This window comes from Lycorma delicatula, chromosome 2, assembly GCF_047948215.1.
Source record: "Lycorma delicatula isolate Av1 chromosome 2, ASM4794821v1, whole genome shotgun sequence".
Classification (NCBI taxonomy): domain Eukaryota; kingdom Metazoa; phylum Arthropoda; class Insecta; order Hemiptera; family Fulgoridae; genus Lycorma; species Lycorma delicatula.
Genome location: NC_134456.1, coordinates 139,488,647 through 139,515,872, shown reverse-complemented (window position 1 = coordinate 139,515,872; position 27,226 = coordinate 139,488,647). Strand labels below are relative to the sequence as shown.

General features: G+C 28.5%; 1 protein-coding gene across 1 annotated transcript in view; it reads right to left on the bottom strand.

Annotated features, from left to right (window-relative positions):
• Positions 1 to 25,260, bottom strand: part of LOC142319961 (nose resistant to fluoxetine protein 6-like) — a 73,219-nt gene extending 47,959 nt beyond the window's left edge. The window contains exon 1 of the mRNA XM_075357639.1: positions 25,073 to 25,260. Within this exon, the coding sequence (XP_075213754.1) occupies positions 25,073 to 25,205 (133 nt within the window). The 5' untranslated portion in view covers positions 25,206 to 25,260. The remainder of the gene's footprint in view (positions 1 to 25,072) is intronic.
• Between the last annotated feature and the right edge of the window lie 1,966 nt (positions 25,261 to 27,226).

Sequence of the window (27,226 nt, the reverse complement as noted above, 5' to 3'; positions counted from 1 at the left end):
CACAGACATTCGGTTTTATGCTTTAGGGCGACCGAGTGTGGATGGCGGGAGAAATTCCAAGCAAACCGTGTCGCTGGGGTCTTTTGAGAGCCCACCCTCTCCTTCTGTTGGCTGTTGTCGGCCATTATAAGACTGTGTCGCGGGAGGCAGGCTGGTTTATGCTGGCATTAAGCCGATAGATATTCTTGCCGTAGAAGTTGTACTTCCAAACAGGATGGTCGTCTTACTTCGGAACGTATGCGGGGAATTGAAGACCAGGGTTTTACATCTTGGCTGGTCAGGTGGGATAACTCTCCTGTTGGTCGTTATACGCATGGCATATTTCCAATTGTGTCTGATTTGCGCGCGGTTAGGTGGATTTCCCCCGATCGGTATATAACGCAATTCCTTTCCGGGCATGGTGCTCTTTGGGAGAGATTGGCTAGGTTTCGTTTAGTAGATTCAGGTCTATGCCCGGATTGCGGGGTTGATAATACGGTGGACCATGTTCTCCATGTCTGTCCCCGGTACGAGGCTGAACGTACCAGAGTAGTTAGAGAACTTGAGAGTGAACTTCTTTCTGGATCTCTGAGTTAATTGGAAGGACCGTGGGGAATGGTCGATAGTGGTTGGTTTCCTCCGTTTCGTCCATTACGTAGATCGGCTGAAGGTGTTTAAACGGAGTAGGATCCCGGGTAGCTAGGGTTTCGGACGAGACATTTGATTGGCGAGGGGTAGGCGTTTTGGGAACGAGCTTCGGTTAATTCAAAAGCAATGATTGTTGAGGTCGAGTGGCAGAGCCACTGTCGGCGGGGAGGTGACTACGCTACCGAGGGTATGGTTGTCCATGCAGCCGTGAGGAGTGGCATTGTCTTGCCGAGAGCGGTCTTCAGGTATAATGTTTATAGTGGGTGATGGGATGCAGATTTGAATTTCGTTGTTACGTATAACACATTTTGAACGGTATGAGTTTAGCATTGTATTGACTCGTTACTTAGTCGATGGTTGAGACATTTACAGTCACAAGCATTAGTATTAAAATTGGACTAGTCGCGGGGTTCGCGCTTCTGCGGGCTCGGTTAGCTAGTTCAGAGGGTGATGTTGTAGGAAAAGAAGAAAGTCCGAAAGAAGCCTAAAGCAAAGGTGTTGGCTGAGATAATAATTTTTACTGATGTAAATGTCTGCCGAGGCATTTTCATCGGTGGTAATCCGACTGAGACCTGGCTGATGACTGTGAGGTGTAATCAATTAGAGGGTCTAAAGACGACCTCCAGGAAAGCTCCTCAGGGCTCGGAACGGAGAGGGTGGTGTGCGAACGGAAGCGCCACAAGGTGGGAATCTTCACCTACGGGATTAGGGTGGGGTAATGCAACAAAAGGACTGGTGAGCGAGGGGTTGAGGGACAGCCGTCTGTGGAGTTGCTGTTCGTCCGGCTTGCTCGGATGGGCGGCGGTGAGAAAACAGGGAACTCCTGATCCCAGAGCTGAAAAGATCGAGACCCGACGGGGGCGCCCTCTCCGGGGTGCCCCTGTTAGAGGAAATGACAATAAAGGACCGAGTCCCGGCTACTGGGGTTGGGCTGCTAGGAACGGCATAGCCGGGCCTGGCACGGCTCCATCCTGGTAGTTAAGGCAATGGCACCTCTCAGGGCCGTGATAATGCTTAATTGCGGGCCCGGCCCTGGAAGGAGGGGTAGAAAAAAGTTAATTTAAAAGTAAAAATGTTGAAAATATATGTTAGATTTAATTATTTAGCCATCGGTATGCAAAACTAGTTCGAAGTATTTCTACGTATGTATTTATACCGGTATATATTTTTAAATTAAGTTATTAAATATTTAAAAAAAACGTATGTAATAATTTAATGCTGTCAAACACATCAATAAAAAAATTATAATCAAACTTTTTACTTTTTATCGTATTTTATTATTATTTTTATCTACGTTCTAGAATTTAAATTCAGATTTTAATATTTTTTCAAACACGAATTTTTTTTAATACTTGTGTACGCCTTAAAAAATTATTAGTTATAACCGTAAATAAATACAGCCCCGTATTACTTCTTATTGACGTAAGTATTATTATTATTATTTTTGTAGGCTACAAGTAGAAGGTAGAATAATGATCTTACTTCGTCTAGCTAGTAATTAAATAAATATACAGGATTATTATAAATGAAATATACCCTTTTGTTTGCAAACAACAAAGTTAAACTTTTATTTATAAAGAAAATGGTTTTATAAAAAATTTCTTTGTTTCTACATCTAAAAATTTATAGGCGTTTTACAGGCACACTCCGTGTCTCACGATACATTTCAACTGGGCAGTCTATTCGTACCAAACACGTTGCAGCATATCCAATCAGTACAAGCAACGATAGCAATTATTATATATTATTTCAAGTTTTCTTTACGTTTACAGGAAAAAAGGACAACAAATTTTGTTGATGTTGTTGTAAAATCCACAAAAAGTAGAGAAAAGGAATTAAATTAGGACTTAATAATATTGAATTTGAGAGACTAACGGTTAAGTACCAGTTTTCGTCTCCTGAACGATCAATCCAAGATCTCGGAAAAGATGCTCTTCCAAATAATTTCGAAACTGTATGTGACAGAGAGATGAAGTTCATCGCATACTAGAATAAGGATTTGCATGAATTATCTACTCACTTAGCATTAAAAGACAAATTCATAAAAAACAGATACAGCCTAAAAACATTTTTATGAGATAGGAAAAATATATTCATTAAACAGCATTTATCAGTATGCTCAATCTTTTCTCTAGGGCTTTATGTCTCCTGTTTGAATATTATATGTTTTTTTTTTTTAATCTATACGAACGATACAAATCATAACCGAAAATTAGAAGAAACCATCTTCTTTCTCAACACATTCTACATATCCACTCAGAAAGAATTACGTTGGATTTTATTGTGGTTACCAAAACTTTGTATTAACTACAATTTATTTGGGGTCATTTTCAACCGCTTTCGCAAAATTTTCTTACATTAGATTATGGAATTTGAATTTCTAAACTATTCTTGTAATTATTTAACCTAGGCTGTAAACACTATCAATTTATTTTTTTATTGGCGGTGATTTATTCCTAAAGGTTGCTGTATCATAATAACACAGTTTGTTTTCGCAAATTCCAGTACACAATAAACCTTCCCAATTGGATTTATGGCCATCTTTTTGGCCTGGTTACGTGAAAGTAATAGATTCTATCGTCAAAAACAACAAATGTTTCAATCTAAAGATTGATAATTATCGTTATATATAAAATTAAAATTTTTTACAAAGTAGCAAATTTGTCTATAGTATTCATTTATAAGAAACCTGTATTTTTAACGACCACTATAAGTAGACCAACTATGATTAATAGGACCAAAAACCTACTAGGCTCTACCCAACATTTATAAATGCGTATAAAATATTAATTAAACCTTCTCTTGGTTTTTTAATACTAGTTGATATTGAATATAATATTTTAATATCTTTATCAGCTAGCAGGTTTACGAGGACTACATAAATTTAGTTTTGGGCAATTAGTGTGGTATGAGGCCTTCTTTTTAAAATTTGTCTATCGAAATATTATAATCATTTCCTATTCTAGTTCCGGTGTAACTGGATACTACAAAAAACCAGTTTATATTTAGGGTACCAAGGACATCTATGAAAAAAATAATTATAATATGTACTAGTTTTGTTCTCTTGTACGAACTTGATTTTTAACTTTTATGTCGTCATATACCAAGCAAGTAAGAACGTTGTTTAATATTATTTAGAATGTTAATAATTTGTTTGCGAAATACTTCCTTACGCCTGTGAAGGCAGTAAAAACAATAATTAAAATTATATATTAAATAATTCTTAGCAATAATAATGCTTTCTTAGCCTTGATTCTGTAATATATATTAGTTTAGACTGTGATATAAATGTTATATATATTAAAAAAAAATATATAAAATTTCCCTATTTAAATGAAGTCGTTTATTTTAATTCATACGAAAGCAAGGATTATTATTTGTTAAAAAAATATTTATAAAATTTTTGTATATGCTACCTTAATACCGTTTTAGATTGTTAAAAAAAAAGTTATCTGTAATTTTATAATATATTTAATAAATAAAGCAGAATGTCCATTTGTATGATTGCACTCTCATGAACTTAAGTGAGTGATACTTAAATGATTCACTCAGAATAGTAATACTGTTGAAAGTTTTAGAAATGTTCTAGGCGTAAATTTATGTAAATAAATTCGTATTTGGGAACAATGCGATTTAAACCATAAATATGACAATTTTACAGCAATATGACAATTTTATGTCATTTTTTGTAGTGTTATTTTGAATCGCTGAATAAATCATGTTTTCTATAAGTGCTAATTAACAATCTAAAGAAAGATTATCGTAAAGGAAATTTTAAAGATATTCGGAAAGTTTTTGTTTGGTTTTTTACTTCCTTGTACGAAGTAAAGGAAGTATTGTGATCGCAAAAAATTTCGGTTTTCAGATTTCAACGGGAAAATTCTTTTTGACCATCGTTGAATCTATTTTGAATAGTTTCGGCATACGTACGTATCTCGCATAACTCAAAAACGATTAACCGTAGGATGTTGAAATTTTGAATTAGGATTGTTGTATTATCTAGCTGGGACCTCCCTTTTTCATTGCAATCGGCTGAACCAAAAGTGTCCAAAAAACCCCAAAATCCAAAAAAAATTGAATTTTGGACTTTTTTTTAACTGCAGTAATAAACCCTCACTGAGAGCTTTTCAGCGATGTATCGTAAGTTGTACTTATTTTTCTTTAGTTCCAGAGTTATTAGCCAAATGAAATTTGAATTAATGAATTATTTGGATCTATAAGGGGAAGGCACATCGGTTCGGTTCTTCATCTCCTTTTTTTTCTTTTAGCTTTTTTTAATTTTTTTTTGTTTTTTTTTAATATATTGATTTATTAATAATTATTAATCCGTGATTGTAAAAACGTTTTAACAATCACGGGTTAATATGAAAAAAATCAAAAGTTATTAATGAAATAAGATTTAATGTACTTTTAAAAATGTGAATATGTAATTTAACAGGCATTATTACACATATGTATATGTAATAGATTTGGTGAAACATCTGATTATTTAATATTAATTAACAATTGTAATTTAGAATCGTATTATTTTTTGATTTTATAGTTTAATTTATGTTTAATTTTATTTAATTATTTTGGAGTTTCTGTTAATTTTATCTACATTAAAGTTAACTACAGAGTGACTGAAAAATAGACCCTCACAAGAACATATACACTGAGTCATACATACCTGATCTTTAATAAACTGCAAAAAATCTTATCTTTTAGTTCATTACTTCTCTGATACTGTTCGACAATATTCCCCCTAAGTCGGAGTTGATCATCATTTCGTTTATCTTTTTTTTGTTGCCAATCATTTATTTAATCACTCTTTGGTTTGACATAATACAGAAGAATTATGTCAAACCAAAGTGCAATTAATTTGTGTACACGTTCTCTAATTTTCAAATTTTCTCTCTTTATATTCATCATCCACTCTTATTTTTTTTATTCTTTCGTTGGTCTTAAAGTTTTCTTCCTCTTTATATTTATCATCTTCCCTTAATGTTTTTCTTCTTTCTTTGTTTATAACATATTCTTCCTCTTTATATTTATCATCTTCTTTTGATTTTTTTATTCTTCCCTTGTTCTTAACATTTTTTTCCTCTTAATATTAATTTTTTGTCGTTTTTTTTTTTAAATGTATTTCTTCATGTTATCTTTCTTTTTCCTGTACGATCGTTTCTTTTTCAATTTTGATTATTCACCAAATAGTCCAATAATAAAAACTGAATATTTTACACCGTAAGGTCGAAATTAACATTTGTAACCAGTATACAGGAGTTTACTAAATGGAATAGTTTAATTATTATTAACCTTTATTTATACGACACACCAAAAATCTGAATCTTTTGTTAATCAGCAAATCACGAAGATACGAATAATACAGATTTAGTAATACGAGTAATAAAGGGGCTTTATCCTAATAATCATGTAAAATTGTTGAATTTATAATTGTATAATTTGATGTTAATAAAATCTCATTTTTCAGCAATTCTGAAACTATCCACTTTATTAAAGAATTGGGGGATCGTATCTCACTTTCAAATGAAATAAGTTTAAATGGAGTACAGCAAAAAATGTGTGTGTGTAATTTAATAGGCGTACAAGGAAGTCTTGTGGTGTCCACATCAGATTTTTTAACTAACGTTGATTGGAAATAAAATTAAATATTTTTATCTTTCTAGATAAGTAGAAGAGAAAATAACGATTCGTATAATTAAAAATAAAATAACAAATGTATTAAACGGAAACGAAAGAATTTCCGAAGTATTTTTTTATGGTAATTAGATTACCTTTATTAAAATATATATAATATATATTAGTGACATTTCTGTTCAATAGCCTACAAATTTTTAATTAAGTATTAGTATGGCATTATATTTACAGAAAATTAAAGTAGCATTTACCGCCAGCCACTAATGGAATCAATTCGTTACCTAAAATAATAAATTAATCCGAGCTCCGATGACATTTTAAAATCTGTATCTGTAAAAAAAATCGTGTTTTAAGATCTATCTAGGTACAATAACATTAGAATTTTTAAATATCAATTAAATGTCAAATGCTTTAATAGTTTATTCGCCTTAGTATGCTTTAATTAATCTCATTATCTACAGAAAAGTGCGCAATAACTGGCGCCTTGTCTCTTTTTTTACTCAGAAGTTGTGCTTGGTTTACAACAATGTGTCTGCTATTTGCAGTATACCAAGCCAAACAGTTTTTATTTTCTTACTTCAGTCATTGTCATTTTTTATTACAACCCCTTAAAAATCAGGTTGTTACTCCAAGGACGAAGCTCGGTCTGACCTACACATTATTTTTATCTTTTCCTCTCTCGGGCGTTTAAGCATATGTTTTAATGCATTATTTTTCTCCATAAAATTAGCAGTGCCAACCAATACAGGTTATGTCATCCTTATTGCCAAAATATGCAATTTTTCATCTATTAACTTTTTTAATGTCTGTTCTATAGCTTTCAATAACTCATCTTCACCCCTCAAACTACGTTTAGCCAATTTCTACACGCTCTCCGATTAGCTTTGTGCACATACTCGCTTATTATTCCAACCTTGCGATATTTTAAATTCGTTAATTTGTCAACGGAATAAAAAACGAACCAAAAAAATAAATAAAAATTAATTTGTCACGAAGCTTTGAGCAACAACTAACTTCTTGTGCATTTAAATGGGATAAGATAGACATCGTATATGTCTTCACTCTACCAGCGACTAAATTCAACTCAATTAATATTACTATACCATATTAAATAAATCACTTTTATAATAATTAAAAGATAACCGTTTAGTTTTAATAATTTTTTAATTTATTTAACTGTACGTTATTACAAATTATCTAGTAGAATCCTTATAAATTAATTAATTATGTGTTATACTTATATTCAATTTGGTCCAATATTTTAGTAGATACTCGAAAAAAGTTATTCGTAGACAAGTCTCTCATCTATTATTAAAATAATTATTTTTTCTCTTTTAACCTAATAAAAATTTAATGGAAATAAATATTAATATTTTAAAATCTGTAAGTATTCCGACCTAATTTTTATAAACATTTTTGAAAAAAAATTGACAATAACGGTTATCAAACCTATTGTAATAGCTTACTTGTTACTGTAAACTTACTGTAATGAGTACAAATAAAACAGTAGAGTGTATTTTTAATAATATTTGAAGATTATTAAAAATTAAGCAAAGAATATGACTAAAAAAGGCAACAAAATTTAAAATACATAATTGAAATTTACAACAATAAAACTAACGGAAACTAATGGTTAAGTACTGAGAAAAACTATTTCACAATTATTATCATTGAAATCTATAGATTAAAAAACATTTAACCATTCTATATCATTTTTGCTGACATAAAGATAAAATATTTGTAAAAGATGAAACAAAAAATAAAAAAAATATTATATTTGTTTTATTTAATCTTCCTAGTAAAATTATCGAAATTTATTCTGCTAAAACTTGTAACCAAGACAATCCAGATTTTTCAATCCCAAAATTTTCATTTTAAAAGAGTTTTTTTAGTAATATTAAATAAACGTTTTTAGTAATATTAAACAAGAACATTTAGCAAACAGGAAAACGTAGCTAAAAAGTTGTATAATAATTTTTAATAAGAGGAAATATTGACGAAAAATCATTTTAGCTGATGTAAAATCACTGGTAAAATATGTAGCATTGTGTTTTCAAAAACCACCGATTTCTGCTAGAGAAAGAATTCCTATTTTTTCTCACCTTTAACAAAAATCTATCTTCAGTGACATTCACTAACACCCAAACGTAATTTAAAATGGACTTTTCAATATTACTAACGTGCAGTACATGAAATAAAGTTAAATCTTTTTATTCACTAAAATTACTAACTACATTAATCAGAAATAAAATTGAACTGACAAATAATGAATAAATTTATTCAGACATAATTATATATTATCTAGTTCAAATCAGAGATGGTAGATAAGAAATGTATAACTAAACTAAACTAATCCAGAATTTGACAGGAAAGATCAAAGAAACTCATAGTAAAACTTTAATCATAACTCCATTACAAAACACAAATTTAATGAATGTAAATTTTAAATATTTAAAGTCCATATTAACATGTAATTATTTTATTAGCTCGCCGGGTTGGTCAAGTAGTTAAACTTGTCATCGTAAAATCAGCTGATTTTTGAAGTCGAGAGTTTAAAGCTTGAATCCTTGTAAAGGCAGTTGATTTTATATGAATTTGAATGCTAGTCTGTTGAGACCGAAGTTCTTTGGTGGTTGGGTTTCAGTTAACCAACCACCAAAGAATGGTTGAATGGTCGACCTGAGTCAGTTCCAGACTTGATGTTTACCGGTTATTTCCACTTACACTGCAGCTACGTCAGACCTGGCAAACCGGAAGCAGTAATTTCATTTGCCTATACACACACACAACCAGATGCGGCAGTAGCTAGAAAACTTCTTGGAGAAATATATATTAACACGTAAAAATAAAAAATGTATATGAAATAATATGGTATAACTAACTATGTGAAGATAATAAAAGTCGATACAGAAAATAAACTTAATTCTGATGGAATTAATTGAAAAATATTCTTCACTTAAAAAAAAAAAAATATTTTTTTAAATTATTCATAACTTTAGCTTTAACCAATTTTTAAGTCATACAACACGTTTTTAAGGACATATTTATAGATCTCTGTTAGATCGATTTTTAAAAGTGTTTGTGGTAATAGAAATATTTTCTTGTAGTCTATGCAAAACAAAAAATAAAACTCTATTCTTCTTTACTATTTTTTTAGTTTTTGAATAAAGTAAAATATATTCAAGTATTCATCTCACAAAAACTCCAACGCTTTTCTTGTTTAAAGATAATTCCAAGCTATTTTCTCCCATCTATAACATACCTTCTTAGTCTTCTTCCTTACAACAAAAACCCTTTATAGCTAAATAATCCCCCCTATAGAAGGTACCATAAAAAGGAGACATTCAATACGATTAATATGATTTTTATTTGTGTTTTATATGATTAAAAATTTAATTACGATTACCCTACTATTTAAGATTAAATTATAAACAATAAATAGGGAACATAAAAATTAGAAGATAACAATTCTAGTAATATATGTTTGTGTGTTTTTTTCCTCTGGGACCACCGTTAGGTATTATTTCAGAGGATGAAATGATTGACAATTAGCGTGTGAAAATGCCATGCCTGACTGAGGGACCTCCAGATGAAAGGCCGAGACGCTACCACTAGCGCCACGGAGGCCGGCCGTAATATATGTTTTGAATTAAATTTTTTTAACGTATTCCGATTGACTGGATTCAAATCCCTGTAGTATTGGCATTTATCATTCCAACAAATTTTCACGTTACCGTATTCCCTCTAGTAAGCACTCTCTCTTTTTTTCTGTTTAGCCTCCGAACCACCGTAGAGGATGAATAAGTATGATATGTATGAATGTGTAAATGAAGTGTAATCTTGTAAAGTCTCAGATCAGACCATTCCTGAATGTGTGGTTAACTGAAACCCGATCAGAAAAAAAAACCGGTATCCACGATCTATTACTCAAATCCATATAAAAGTAACTGCCTTTAGTAGGATTTGAACCATAGAACTCTCGACTTCGAAATCAGCTCTAATAAGCTGGTGTAAGGAAAGGCATCCAGCTGGCAGAAAGTCTACCAGATCCCAAAACATCGAGGGTTATGTTCCTACAAAATCTCCCACTCAAAAAAAGCCGTAAAGGTGGGCTTAAAGGACAAAATGTATAAATTTATAAGAACTGAGATGTAAAAATAAATTAATCTTTGATTTTTTTGCTAACTAAAGCGCATTGAATTATTTTTTCCGGATACTGGGAGGTATTAAGAATAAATTTTAAGATTCTTAGCCATAATCAAAATATTCGATTATGTTTTCCGTTTGGTACGTCTAGTTTAATTACTTTATTTATTACTGTCGTTCTATAATACTGACGTAATAAAAAATATTAAATAAAAAGAATTACAGCTAAAAAAAAAAAATTAAACGGCCAGATTTCTTTAGAGAGGTTTATTTCTTGTTAATATAAATGACTTAGTAGTAATTCACGCAGTAATAGAAATATTTTCATATTTGCATTGGCAAAAAGAATTCAAAATTCATTTTTCTTTATGTATTTTATTTTCTGTAAAAATATCTGTAATTATTAATAATTTTATTAATTTCACATTTCATTACCAATTTACGTGATATAATGAAGAAGAAAATTGATGAAAATTTCGTTTTCAATAAAACGAAATGTTTATAGAAAATAAATTTTTCGTAAATTAAATAAAATGTTTACTTCCAATTTTTTATCAATAAAAATATTTTAAAAATGTACGTGGGAGGCGATTTTATTATTGTTTTTATTTTATTATTGTGGTGATTTCATTATTGTTTTGGTGTTTTTTTATTATTAGCCGAAGAAAATAAATCTATATTCATGACATTTGTAAATATTACACTAGGGGTGACAATTTTTTTGGTTTGATTATATGAAGAGGAACATTTTTTTATTATCAAGAAATATTGTCTTGGTTGAAAGAAAAGAAAAGAATAATTTTGTATCTTTATTTATTAACAAAAGGGAAGATATATGGTGTCTACCATTTATTTTCTTCAATTTTTCATACAACCATCGTCACTTATGCGACCGTAAGAATCATTTAATATCTAAACAGATAAAATCAGTGTAAGCATTAAGGAGTTTATAGAGCCGTAAAAAATTTCTTCTCAAATACTCAAACAAACGTTTTCACTCAAAATCCTCCTTCTGCCGTTGTTGGGTAAGAAAGATGTGAATCTCGGGGGTTATTCTTTTTTTACAAGAAAAAGCTTGTAATTAAAAAAAATTTTCTAAACAAAATCAGCTTTGAGTAACTATTTCATCGTGTGTAACGAATGAAACCACTGTAAATTTACAAAAAAAAATAATTGAACCCTTGCAAAAAATTGTAAAATTATTTATTGATAGTACTTTACTTCTTTCTTATAATTTATAATTCTTTCATGGGTTATCATCCCAAGTTCATAAATACAAAGTAATAAAAAGGAATGTGACATATTAACTGTTTTACAGTTTTCCTTTTCCAGCTGCTGTAGAACAAAACAGAGGGAAACAAAAAATTGAAAATGTAAAATAAGAAATACATATACATATATCATAGAAAGAACTGCTCTTATTACTTCCTTGTACGAAGTAAAGGAAGTATTGTGATCGTGAAAAATTTCGGTTTTCAGTTTTCAACGAAAATATTCTTTTTGACCACCCGTGAATCCATTTTGATTAGTTTTGGCATGACGTCTGTACGTACGTACGTGTCATAACTTAAAACGATTAGCCGTAGGATGTTGAGATTTTAGATTTACAACTGTTGTCACATCTAGTTGTGCACCTCCCCTTTTGATTGCAATCGACTGGACGAAAAGTGTCCAAAAGAAGCCCAAAATCCAAAAGATTTGGATTTTAGACTTTTTCTTATCTGCAGTAATAAGCCATCATTGAGAGCTTTTCAACGTTATATATAAGTGGTACTTATTTTCATTGTTCCAAAGTTATAGACAAATAAAATTTTAATTAATGAAAAATTTGGATCTTACAAGGACACATCGGTTCGAATCCAACTTTATTTCCTTATATTTTTTTTAACTTTTTTTTAAATTCAAATATATTGATTTATTAATAGTTATTAACGTCTAACTGAAAAAAATATATATATATGAAAAAATCAGAAGTTATTAGTAAAATAAAATGTTATGTTCTTTGCATTTTATTTAAAGAATTTTACATAGGTTAATAATTATTATTAATAAATCAATATATTTAAATTAAAAAAACAAGTTTTAAAAAATATATGTATATGCAAATCGATGTGTGCGTGGTTACGGATCCGACCGTTCTCATTTATACCACATATCTACTTGAGCGACGTGAAACAAAATTAATGTATAAACCAATATAAAATGCTGAAACGGACACCACAAAAAATGTGTTGTCCACCACAATGCAATTGTGTAACTGCGTACTTTATTAAAGAACTGGAGGATAGTATATCACTTCCAAATGAGATAAGTTTAAATGAGGTGCAGAAAAAGAAAATTTAGTTCCAAATATTTCATTAATTTAAATTTCACTTTGCTATAACTCTGGAACCAATGAAAATAACTACCACTTGTGATACATCGTCAAAAAGCTAATGATAGCTTATTACTGAAGTTAAGAAAAAGCCCAAATCCAATTTTTTTTGGATTTTGGTATTTTTTGGAGACTTTTGGTTCAGTCGATTGCAATCGAAAGGAGGAGGTGCACAACTAGATGTTTTAGCAGTCCTAAATCCAAAATTTCAACATCCTACCGCTAATCGATCTTGAGTTATGCGAGATACGTACATACACACATATGTACGTACGTAAAGACGTCACGCTGAAACTAGTCAAAATGGATATTTCTGTTGAAATCTGAAGACCGAAATTTTTCGCGTTCACAATGCTTTGTTTACTTCGTTCAAGGAAGTAAAAATTAAATGGTAATGACTTGCAATAAATAATAAAGATGTTTGTTGTTACAGTACGAATTATGTAGATTTTCTTATTAAAGTTGTACTATATTTTTTTAATGATAAAAATATAAAAAAAATAATTTTATTAACTCTCAAAGTAATTTTTCTAAAAACAATTATCTGAAGTTATTAGTCTATTGTATTGTTTTAATTTATGGTACTTTGTATTTTATTTCTTGTTCTAACGGCGTCTAACGTAATAATTCGATTTTACTGGATTGCTTATCAGATTTCTACAACTTTTTTTTATTAACAAATAAAGACCTAATAAAGTGAAGAGAGATGAAATAAAACATAAAACTTTTAAAACAGTATTTGATAAATTCGTTATTGGTATACCGTTATTTTTTTCTCACACCATCTTTTCTTAATACTATTGTATCCGATACAAAAAACTACCAAGTAATTTTTTTGTTTATCCGCTACGCCTTTAAAATAAACAAAAAAAAAAAATTACCTAACAGATTTTCTTTCCAATAGAAGATAACGAGTTTTTCTAGACTGACTGGTGAGTGTAAAAGTCATTAAGAAAAAATCCCTGATAACCTATATGTTGTACATAAAAAATGATAAAATTTTATTAAAAAAACTATAACTAAATATTTAAATTTAATTAAACGTTAGGCTACTTGATTTAAAATATAAATTTATAATGACAACGTGAAAAATCTTTAAAGATTACAATAAGTGTTTGAAAATGATGTGCATAACTAATTTTTTTCTACCAAATAAAATTCTGATCATTTAGTTCTGTTGGAACTAATATGGTTTCCAACCATATTTGAAGGACACTAATCCAGGAAAATGTTATCCTTAATTTATCTGTTTTGAAGTTATTTATCTCAAACAAATTTGCTATTGATTTTAAAACACTCTCTTGGTGTTCTTTGATCACATGTTAACAGTTGGTTTTAATTTAAAAAAAAACCTATACTTATAAATTTCAGATGTGTTGGTTCAATTTTTTAATTATTTTTTCCTTTGATCTTATAGCGAGTAACAGTTAATTTGTAACCGAGTAACTTGTTTGTTTATAAATAAAAAAAAGCAAAATAGGCTTTTTATTTTTATAGTAGATAAAAAAATTTCCTCAATTACATACTTGTAAAACTAGTAAGTATATTTAACGAATTCAATTCACGATCAGTTTTTTTTTTACCTTGAAATTAATACTTGAAATTCATTAATTTCTTATTACGTATATAGCGTTGTAAGATTTATCATTTAAATGTATAAACATTTTTTCCAAGGTCATTATGCCATACTTCTTTGGTTGTATGTTTAGAGTTACTCATTGAAAAATTAAAAAGTTGAATATATTTTTTAATATTTCTACTTTTTTAACCAGCCTACTCGTTTGGTTCTCTTCAGATGGATTTTAAGAAATTTTTTTAAAGAACTGTGACAATCAAACAAAAAGTAACTGTCCTCCATTTTGAACAATTTTACTTTGAAAATTTGCTAATAATTTTGATTAAAATCCAGTTATATGAATTTTCTTCTATTAAAATTCATCATGTTCATGATAGACGAATACAAAAGTATTTTTAAAAATATCTAAGCATCTACGATAAAAAATGTAGTTTAAATTAAAGATTTATTTAAATAAAATTCTATTCATCTTTAAATCTCTCTCAATGGATATCAAATAACATTAGGGACTATAATCATTAAAATATCTTCTTTCTAAGTTACACCGCCTAGACGGGCTAGGTCAAAAAACTATAAGATCACATTATTTAAAATACTTAAAACTAAGGGGCGGCGAGTCCTTAAAATGCAGCCCATAAGGCTATGTTAATGAAGCTTAATAAATTTTCCCATACGCGATGGAACTCACCGCGGATTAAACAATCCGGTTTCCCTTTGTAGCTGGAATACTTATAGCTTAAGAGAAATGACACTCTTTGAAAATCAGAAGAATAGTTTTTGAAAAACAGCTCAGGATATATTTTTTTAACGAACTGGCATTTTTGACTTTTGCCGATTCATGATATTTTGGATTTGGAAAACAATAGTATATTAATAAAATCAAAGATTTTATAGAAAAAACTTTTGAAATTGGGGTGCATAGCGTGCATCTCTTACTCTGCGTAAAAAAATTGTATATTTGCATGTAGCGCTAATAGAAGCAAAATATGAACCTCAGGGAAATCCGAAAACCAGAGGTTTTTGAAATATAGTGATCTACCAGAATGGTGAAAATTAAAGGGGTTGCTTGATAGAGTACGAAATAAACAGGTATTAAGGCAGCATTGGAGATTAGAGAAGTTTGTGGAAAAATCTTATTGAAAGGACAAAGTTTATGAACTATTAATTAAGGAAACCATAGTTAGTGAATTTTGTTTCAGAAGGTTTTATTAAAATTAAAACCATAAGGGTAGACCGTTAAAATATAACTGAAGTACATAATTGAACATAATTTGAAACGTAGGAAGTATGTTGAACCGAGAGATTAACACGTAGAAAATAATGAAATGTTTTGTCAAAAACCTGTCAAGTTTTTATGAAACACTAGTAAATGGATTAACAACGAAAACCGGCATTTTTGTTGCCGGTTTTCGTAAATGAAATCATGCAGTTAACTTATCTACAAAGTTCAATTCAAGACCATTGATGTCTCTGATACCATTATTACAGTTATAACAGCTCTCAATTATGAAAATCTTATCACATCGGTAAACAGAAGGATTAAATTAATCATTTGTTTAAAGTTAATGACTTATTTTTAATACGGTGTAAACGCAAGAAAATTAGTTTCAATTAAGGAACTAGATTTAACGCACTGATTAATTCCACTAGACTATTTAAATATTAGGCTTACTGCAAAATATTTTATTGAAGAAAATAAATATTTTTACTATTGTTAACACGAGTTGTGGTCAAGAACGTATGAGATTGTCTAAAACGTAGTGAGCCTTTAGAGGCCAAAAGTAAGAATACGTTTATTGTTATTGGAAAATAACATTATGAGACCGTATATTTTTTTTATTTTTAATTTTTTTTTTATGAACTACTGCCATTTTTCCAAAAACAGCATAATCCCGTCACTATAGAACTTCTGTGGTTTCCACAGGCCTCTTTTGAAACTAATTTAACACTATTCAGTAAGTTGTGCCGAGACCGAAACAAATGATAATATGACAGGCTATACGGTGGATGAATTTAAACTTCCCATTCAAGCTCTCTCAATATCTGACTGGTCGTTAAACATTTTTGCAGTCTGGCGATATCAGCGCTGAATACAATACCCTTTCTGTTGACCAGTTTAGGCGTTTTATCTTAAATTACTAGGTGCAATCCCCGTTAATGGTCACATTTCAGGTCTGAGTCTATCGTTCTGCCTAGTGGCATCACGTGCAGCAGCTCGTGATGTACAATGCCCATCCAATTCCACCAAACGCACACCATAAAATTCCTGTGGGCTTTGCCATAGACTGTAGAGTTTCTCTTCGCTTCGACCAAGATCTTTTTCGCACACTGTTGTAGGTTATTCACTTTTTATCGCTTGTGATCAATCTCTTCAGAAACGGTTCGATTTCGTTACGTTTCACTAGACATTCGCAGGTAAAAATTCGTACGAGTAAATTTTTCTGATTCAGATCATGAGGCACCCAAACGTCTATCTTCTTTTTGTATCCAGTCTCCTCAAAACGGTTTATCGCTGTTTGGTGATGGATGTTTAGGTCATTGGCGATGTCGTGACTACTTATATGACAGTCTTCCTCGACTTTTGCCAGTATTCGCTAACCTCTCCTGCGCAAAAAGCTCAATACTTTTTAGACCACCTATTATAAATTCTAGTATTCTACAGTAAAGATGTTAAACAATGTTGTTCTTATCTTTTGTGAGAATTTTGTTTAAGTTAGTAAAATGTTTTTTGCACAAAAGAAAATTTTACTAATTTGAGATCCACGGATTTATACAACATACATTTTAAGAAATTAAAGCTACTCTTCTTATTACCGAACATCAACGAATACCAAGTTTCACTGCATATTTTTACAAAATATATTTAAAGATTTTTTATGTAATTCAAACTTTTGTGATTATAACACCATTAATAAAGACGTTTTTTCACATTCTACAGCTACAACCGCAACCTTTCAAAACCCGACTTGCTACACATGTATGCAAATACATTATAAACTCGTTGTAGTTTTTGAGTGTTATTTTTATTTGGTTGAAGAGTTAATATAAGCGGCACAACTTCTGGACTTGTTGGAACAGAACGGAAAACAAGGGTGTTGGATGGACAAATTGGCAATGGAGTCTAGAATACTTAAGTTTGTAACGGTTGAGGAAACAGTGGAGAAAAAAAAATTATATTATTATTATTCTTTTAAAGATAAAAAAGAATTTGAAAATTATGGAGGAAATATACAAAATAAAAAAGCTAAGTAGCTGTTTTAGTTTGTTATTTTCTATAGTTGTTACGTTATTAGCAAGCTTTTTGATTCAATACCTGGTAAATTTATAATACTTTTGTCCCTATCATTTCATCCACCTTATTTTACTTTATAAAATATACGTATAGACGCATTTACAAGGACTTAATCTAAGGAATAAATAAACAAAACGACTTACAAAAAAGAATCAGAGTAAGAATAAGATGAGAGTAAAATAAAAAATATCTGTACTGGAGAGGTGAAATTAATTGAAGAGCAGAAATATTTAGATTACAGCTTCAGGTAATTATAATAATTATATTAAACTAGTCTTAGGTTTTTATTTTCTATTATTTAAATAAAACTATTTATTTGGACGTACATAGGAAGAAATTATTTGTTAATTTCTAGTAAAAGAAGTAAATAGTAGGATACCTTGTCAGTTTGCTAGCAACTTAATTTTTTTTAAAAGTATTTTTTTATTAATCTGTTTCTACTATTTTTAAGTTGGTTAATAAATTTTATTTAAATTTATTTTTTGTAAATAACCTTTACTGCGCACTGTTGATCTGCTAGTAGCTTTTAGAGAGCATTAAAAAAAATTTATGTATCCGTTCATTTTTACGTATCTTAGTTCTGAACATATAGAATGTTGAGCTAGTTTTTTGTCTGATGTCGGTTGTTTCTTTTCTTTATTTTTTCTGTAGAATAATAAGTACTACTCGTATTTAAGTATAATCGGTAACCTTTTAGAAGAATACACACTATTGGCATCTTAAGGAAGTTTTAAATAGATTTAACCGTGCTCCTATATCCTGAGATATAGGAGCACGGTTAAATTATTATTATTACTGATAATAGAATAACTATAATTATCTATAATTATATTCATAGTTATAAGAGCATAGTTTGCCTGATGTAAAATAAAATTCTTTTTATTTTTTTTCTGAAAAAAGGTTTTTGATCTTGAAAGTAAGTATTTATTGTTTTTAGGTCAGTTTTGCACATCGGATTTTAGATATTATTTTTTGGTAGAACTTTCGATGGATATAGATTTGTTTGATACACGAATAGAACCGGTTTTCTGTTTCCAATTTCGCTATCTCACTATAAAAAGTCTAATCGGCACTAATGTGCGGTCAGAAGGTCAGAAGGTCAGAAGGCAAAGCCCAGTTTTTCCCACGCTTACTTAAGAGTATATTAACATTAAATTCATTCATGTTTAAATCACGGTAAAGGTTTATTGGCCAGATATACGCTCATGTTATCAAAATAAGTTTTCTATCGTCACGAATATGTAACAACTCAGCTAGGTTTAAGGCTGGAAAGACAGAAATATAATACTTTATTAAATTGGAATGTAAGATGCTTACTTCTGTTAACCCGTGCAGAGTGTTGGTTTCCCGAATATCTCTTTGTACCGCGTACAATCTCCTTTAGGAGATTTCCCTGCTGGTATCCTTTGAAATGGATGTGAACTGAAAATTAGTTTGATAACAAGATAGGCTCTAATAACGTGATCTGCTATGATTTACGTGGACTGCTATCTACGAGCAGAATTTTTCATCTAGTAGCGCTGTTCGATTTTCTGTGCTACCTATCTTTGGGTAAAGAATAAGCTTCAAAATCCTGATTTCAGAAGTTTTTTCCTTCTTCGGTCACCGAGGATCATGCAATATCTCTCATAGCCCTAAAGTACAACTGAAAATTGTACGTTGTACGTTGAAAGTACGTTGATATAGTATCTCACAGCTTTAGCTGACGCTACTTCCATTATTAATTCAATCTGTTAAAAATTCATATCTGTTACATTCATATAAATTCACATCTGTTAAAACAGCAGCCAGATTATTTGAAATTGTTTTTGGAAAATTAAAAACTATTATATCTTGTGTATAGTATTCTATCGAGTCATCTTCATTTATTTTGTCATAAAAATATGACAAAAAAAATGAACATTCATATAAAACATAACATTCATAAAAAAATATGAATGTTATCGCTTGTTACAAAATAGTTTATAATTCCTTTATGTTATGCTCACCAAGTTGACATCATCAGAACACGCAAAAATCTTAAATGAGAACTCGTGAAGCCACTTCCTGCCTACACGAGGAAGCTTCTCTAAAACTCTAAAGCGGTAATAATTCGTTTACTTGTCGTAAACTACTGCTAATAAAAAATCATTATGGGATATTTTACACTATTTCTGATTTTTAAAACAAAAACTGAACGAATGATATGCTTCTGAATACATACAACAGTAATTATTTTTTTAAATATGTAATAACTTCATCGGTTCTTGTTTTAGTTCTCATTTTTTTATTTTTAAACCCTAGTTTATTAACAAGAACAAGGAATTGAACTGTATAGCTTAATAAAAACATCTGATGTAGACACCACATAACTTCCTTGAACGCCTATTAAATTACATATATTTTTTGTAGCACTTCATTTAAACTTATTTCATTTGAAAGTAAGATACGATCCTCCAATTGTTTAATAAAGTGGACAGTTACAGAATTGTTGAAATATTAGTTTTTATTAACATCAAATATTTATAAAATTATTAATTCAACAATCTTACACGAAATTTTAGCATATATTAAAAGCCCTTTATTACTAGTTCAGTATTATTCGTATCTTCGTGATTTGCTGATTAACAAAAGATTCAGATTTCTGGTGTGTCGTATAAATAAAGGTTAATAATAATTAAACTATTCCATTTAGTAAACTCCTGTATACTGGTTACAAATGTTAATTTCGACCTTACGTTGTAAAATATTCAGTTTTTATTACTGGACTATTTGGTGAATAATCAAAATTGAAAAAGAAACGATCATACAGGAAAAAGAAAGATAACATGAAGAAATACATCTCAAAAAAACGACAAAAAATGAATATGAAGAGGAAAAAAATGTTAAGAACAAGGGAAGAATAAAAAAATTAAAAGAAGATGATAAATATAAAGAGGAAGAATATGTTATAAACAAAGAAAGAAGAAAAACATTAAGGGAAGATGATAAATATAAAGAGGAACAAAACTTTAAGACCAACGAAAGAATAAAAAAAATAAGATTGGATGATGAATATAAAGAGAGAAAATTTGAAAATTAGAGAACGTGTACACAAATTAATTGCACTTTGGTTTCACATAATTCTTCTGTATTATGTTAAACCAAAGAGTGATTAAATAAATGATTGGCAACCAAAAAAAAGATAAACGAAATGATGATCAACTCCGACTTAGGGGGAATATTGTCGAACAGTATCAGAGAAGTAATGAACTAAAAGATAAGATTTTTTGCAGTTTATTAAAGATCAGGTATGTATGCCTCAGTGTATATGTTCTTGTGAGGGTCTATTTTTCAGTCACTCTGTAGTTAACTTTAATGTAGATAAAATTAACAGAAACTCCAAAATAATTAAATAAAATTAAACATAAATTAAACTAGAAAATCAAAAAATAATACGATTCTAAATTACAACTTTTAATTAATATTAAATAATCAGATGTTTCACCAAATCTACTACATATACATATATGTAATAATGCCTGTTAAATTACATATTCACATTTTTAAAAGTACATTAAATCTTATTTCATTAATAAGTTTTGATTTTTTTCATAAAACGTTTTTACAATCACGGGTTAATAATTATTAATAAATCAATATATTAAAAAAAAATTAAAGAAAGCTAAAAAAAATAAAAAAGGAGATGAAGAACCGAACCGATGTGCCTTCCCCTTCTAGATTCAAATATTTCATTAATTAAAATTTCATTTGACTATAACTCTGGAACTAATGAAAATAAGTACCACTTACGATACATCGTTGAAAAGCTCTTAATGAGGGCTTATTACTTAAGTTAATAAAAGGTCTAAAATTCAATTTTTTCGCATTTTTGGCTTTTTTAAACACTTTTAGTTCAGCCGATTGAAATCAAAAAGGAAGGTGCACAACTAGAAGGTGCTACAACAGTGCTAAATCCAAAATTTCAATATCCTATGGCTAATCGTTTTTGAGTTATGCGTGGTACATACATACGTACGAACAAACGTCACGCCGAGACTAGTCGAAATTGATTCAGGGATGATGAAAATGAACATTTCCGTTGAAATCTCAAGACAGAAATTTCTCGAGATCGCAATACTTTCTTTACTTCGTACAAAGAAGTAAACAACCGAAAAAGTAATTATTTTTTTCATATTTAAAAACATTATTGATTAATACGAAAACATTTTTATTACGCTACAAAAATTTCCCTTCCATTTCCCACGCTCAAGCTCTTCAAGCCTGTGGGGCGAGATCATCAAGCAAAAAATGTTCACATTTTGTAATGATGGTAATTTAAATACAAAATATTTTGAATTACTGAGCTTGATTTTGGATTCTAAACCAAAATTTATTATTATTAGAGAACTAGTTGCCTAAGAAATCGTGAGCGGTATTTAATGCTGGATATAATAATAATAATAATAATAATAATAATAATAATAATAATAATAATAATAATAATAATAATAATAATAATAATAATAATAATAATAATAATAATAATAATAATAATAATAATAATAATAATAATAATAATAATAATAATAATAATAATAATAATAATAATAATAATAATAATAATAATAATAATAATAATAATAATAATAATAATAATAATAATAATAATAATAATAATAATAATAATAATAATAATAATAATAATAATAATAATAATAATAATAATAATAATAATAATAATAATAATAATAATAATAATAATAATAATAATAATAATAATAATAATAATAATAATAATAATAATAATAATAATAATAATAATAATAATAATAATAATAATAATAATAATAATAATAATAATAATAATAATAATAATAATAATAATAATAATAATAATAATAATAATAATAATAATAATAATAATAATAATAATAATAATAATAATAATAATAATAATAATAATAATAATAATAATAATAATAATAATAATAATAATAATAATAATAATAATAATAATAATAATAATAATAATAATAATAATAATAATAATAATAATAATAATAATAATAATAATAATAATAATAATAATAATAATAATAATAATAATAATAATAATAATAATAATAATAATAATAATAATAATAATAATAATAATAATAATAATAATAATAATAATAATAATAATAATAATAATAATAATAATAATAATAATAATAATAATAATAATAATAATAATAATAATAATAATAATAATAATAATAATAATAATAATAATAATAATAATAATAATAATAATAATAATAATAATAATAATAATAATAATAATAATAATAATAATAATAATAATAATAATAATAATAATAATAATAATAATAATAATAATAATAATAATAATAATAATAATAATAATAATAATAATAATAATAATAATAATAATAATAATAATAATAATAATAATAATAATAATAATAATAATAATAATAATAATAATAATAATAATAATAATAATAATAATAATAATAATAATAATAATAATAATAATAATAATAATAATAATAATAATAATAATAATAATAATAATAATAATAATAATAATAATAATAATAATAATAATAATAATAATAATAATAATAATAATAATAATAATAATAATAATAATAATAATAATAATAATAATAATAATAATAATAATAATAATAATAATAATATTATGAAATAAATGTGTATTTGTTGCTGCTATATTCTCAAGCATATACAAGTAATCATTGGTTGAACTCAGTTAAACTTTATCGACCTTGACCTACGGCCTAACAATGTTAATGGTAGCTTCAAAAAAATATTTAAAAGCAAGGTTAATACAAGCTAAAAGCTATTCGAAGATTAACCGTTTAATAACCAAAGACAGAGTGTAGCTTATAACAAGCTAGTATGATGTCGTTCTTTATCTTCGCGGCGGAGTGGTAGCGTCTCGGTCTTTCACCCGGAGGTCCCGTGTTCCAATCCCGAACAGTATGACATTTTTCATATCCTATAAAATTCCATTACCATTTCCCTTGCCCAAGCTTGAAGCTTATTTGGCGACATGAAAAAAAACACATTCGGATAGTAGTTTTGTATGGGCTCCTCTAACGTCCTAACGGTTGCAATAGGATAAAGTAGATGTAATTAAATGGTTTTACGGTAAAACTTCAAATGACACTGAATACGCGTCAGTTATAAAGAATGTAACATTTAAAGTAATTATTAGTATTTGTGTTGCCTTTTCAGTCATTTGTGAACTGTAGAATTTGTTCTACAGCTAATATATTTACTTTTCTGATAGATAAATTGTTTTGCAATAAATATTTTTTTAAATAATTAAATTTACTGCGTAAGTTCGAGGGTTGTACGTAATAACATACTATGATACTTTATAAGGTTTAAAAATTACTAACTAAGCCCAATGAGATTCGAACCCAGAACTTTCCAGATGAAAGGCGAAGAAACTACTTTTCCACCAAGAAGGTCAGCATATTTTGTAAAAATCGAGTGTGATTTTCTGGTATGCCATATTCAGTGTGTTTTAATTAGTTATTCTTAATTAGTTATTAAGTTCTTAATTAGTTATCCTTCTTGGTTTGGCTTTGAGTAATTACGTTTATTATCAAAATAAACAATTACTATAAATACTTACAATCTCTTACATGTTCAAATGTAAGAAAATTGTAAATATTTTTAAAAGATATTAAAGTATTAAAATAATAATAGTGATGCTAACATCGGAAATTTTAACGCTTAAATTTCATTTTGATACGATTAATTAATTTACCCAACAAAGCAGCAAAATAAGTTCCAAACAGGTTATAATAATAAACCATTTATTTAATTATATTTTCAAATAAAATCTGTCTAATTTTCCAAACAAAAGAACAAACACAAAAATATTTTGCGCATTAAAAAACGGATTGTTACAGTGGGTCAGAACTTACGTTCCCGCGCGGAAGTTGGTAGTTCAAGGCCCGGCCTTACTACCAACGCAAGTAGCTTGCTATATTATTTCCTATCACCAATCTGTTATTGGGTTCTGATTAACAGATGTTTTATCACCTCTCAGGTAGATATTACATGAAAAAAATACTGAAATTTCCAAAAGTCTCCGTATTAAAATTTCTGAAGTTAATTAAAATTTAATCCAGGAACATATGTTTTTAAATTTAATTTTATACATCGTTTTAAGTAGTAACACTTGACACTGGGCCTTATTAATAAAGTTTCGTAACTTTATTAATAAAAAAAAATAAAAAAGTGTGGTGTGTGTGAATATATATAAAAAATTTAAATCTGTGTGTGTGTGTGTTAACAATAAATAAATTAATAGAAAGAAAGAAATTCTTGATTAAGAATAAGAAAAAATTATCGATTCATGAAAAAAATGTTACTATGAAGTTAAAAATTAAAAAATAATCGTAAAATTACTTACTCTGTTGAGCCCAAAGTACTCCTTTACTCAAAGCATCCTCTAGCATCCGACTATGGTTTCTGCATAAAATATTTGAGGCATTCACGGCAGATATTGGTAGCGGTGGTACAATGTTCATAGGCTGTGGCTTCATCGGAGGAAGAGCACCCTCTACCACCCCTAGCGAGAACAATGCTAGGAGAATAAGGGTTTCCATCCCTCCTCCTGAAAATTAAGAAACTGCTGTAATATTTTTATCGTCTTAAAAAATGATATAATTTTCTCATTATAAAATTTAACTCCTACAATATAAAATTATACAAGAAAATATAATATTGGACCAGAATGCATAGTTTGTGTGCGCGTGCGAGAGAAAGAGAGAAAGAAAGAAAGAGAGAGGGCGTGTGCACTTAGGTGTATAGACAATAGCGTTCTGGTGCTAATTTAAGAAAAACTGTTTTGTAAAATAACAGTTAAAATAACTGTTTTGTAAAATAATAATTTATAAGAGTTTTTATTACTTTATAAAAATTTACGTTATCCAGCCGCTGCGGATAACATCAGTGGGAAGATTTAAAAAATTGATATATAAGTTTATATAACTACATTCCAGTTTTCTGTAATTATTATTTTAGATTTTATTCCTATAAGACTTAACTGGACATTCAAAAAATTTAAGTTCGTAGAATTTATCCGGCAAAAATTGATGCTACAGGACCAAAACTTGTTCGTGGTAAAAGGAGAGAGTAACAAGAGGATGCTTGAAATTACATTTTAATACTATAAAATACCGGTTATATTTAGAAGAACTTCCTTCATTCTACCCTCCTTCAGACAAATAATATCAACCTGAATATTCCGCTATTAAAAATATTTTTTGACATTTTAAAAAGAAAAATTGATATAAAGAGTTGTGTGGGATTCAAATGGAAGCAGCACCATTTCTGGGTTCTGCGAAGGAGGGTATTTTTATTTTGTCAATCTTTACATGAAAGTCACTGCGTTTTTGAGAATAGGAGATGTATTTAGCTTTTTCCTTTTCAAAAATTTACATTACTGTAAAAAACAATATTACAATAATTTTGAAAACGTTGGAAAAGAGTGTTAATAAATATAATCGAGAAAATTTGTTAACCGTGTCACCAGTTTTTTAATAATTTTTTAAATTGATTATTTTACCATTTATTTGTTTAATTATCTAGCACACAAATTACAGGTCTACTTGTTCTTTTGTCAAATTTGTCAAGTTTTATAATTCAGGTAGTGCAATATTATTACCATCAGTAGTTATAAAAAAAAGTCTGTTAACGTTTGCGTCAGAATTACATCATTAGCAATGTCTTATAGTACCTGTAATTCTAGTACTAATAGCCATAATAATGTAAATTGTTTTATGTGTTACTGACTTCATTATTCTAATATAGAAAAAAAAGAAGGTCATTTTATAATAGTAACGTTTGTTACATATAAAAAATCACAAACATTGTAAGAGGAAGGTCTGCATTTGATTCAAACTCTTAAGTTAAATACCTTTTCAGTGATTGTTTATTTACGTACACTTCGGTGTAATTTCCTGTATTATCTATATTTCATTATTTTATTTAAACTGATTATTTTACATCATCACGAAGTAGAGAAAAAAGACTCGATTACAGCATCTTACCAGTCGGATTGGTTTCAAAGAGATTGTTTACTCTGCCACATTTCAATATTCAGGAAATTGCGTACAAAAGGAAGTACTTTACCTGTAGCCGGGTATAACACTACAAACCCGGTCGATCGGGTATGTACTTGTAATGGCATACCCTGGCGGATACTAACAAATCATTTGCTCATGATAATTCCAAATTATTAAATTGTATTTTTATACAAACTGAATTATCTGTATCTCCATTTTATGTCGGAGATTTACTACCACAGGTGTATCCATTTTAGTAAGCTGGATATTGGTTGTTTAGATAGAAAATATATTTGGTTTTACCTATCATTTCCTCTTGAATACTTTCTTATAAAATAATAATAATAATGCACCGGATAAAATCTAGCTTCACGTCTGTGCATTAACATCTACGTACACGTCCGGAGCGGGCAACGATATGGTACTTCGGTACTTGCAATTATGTCAGCCAACGGACCGACATTACGTTCATTATGACTCCATTGCGCTGCTTTGGA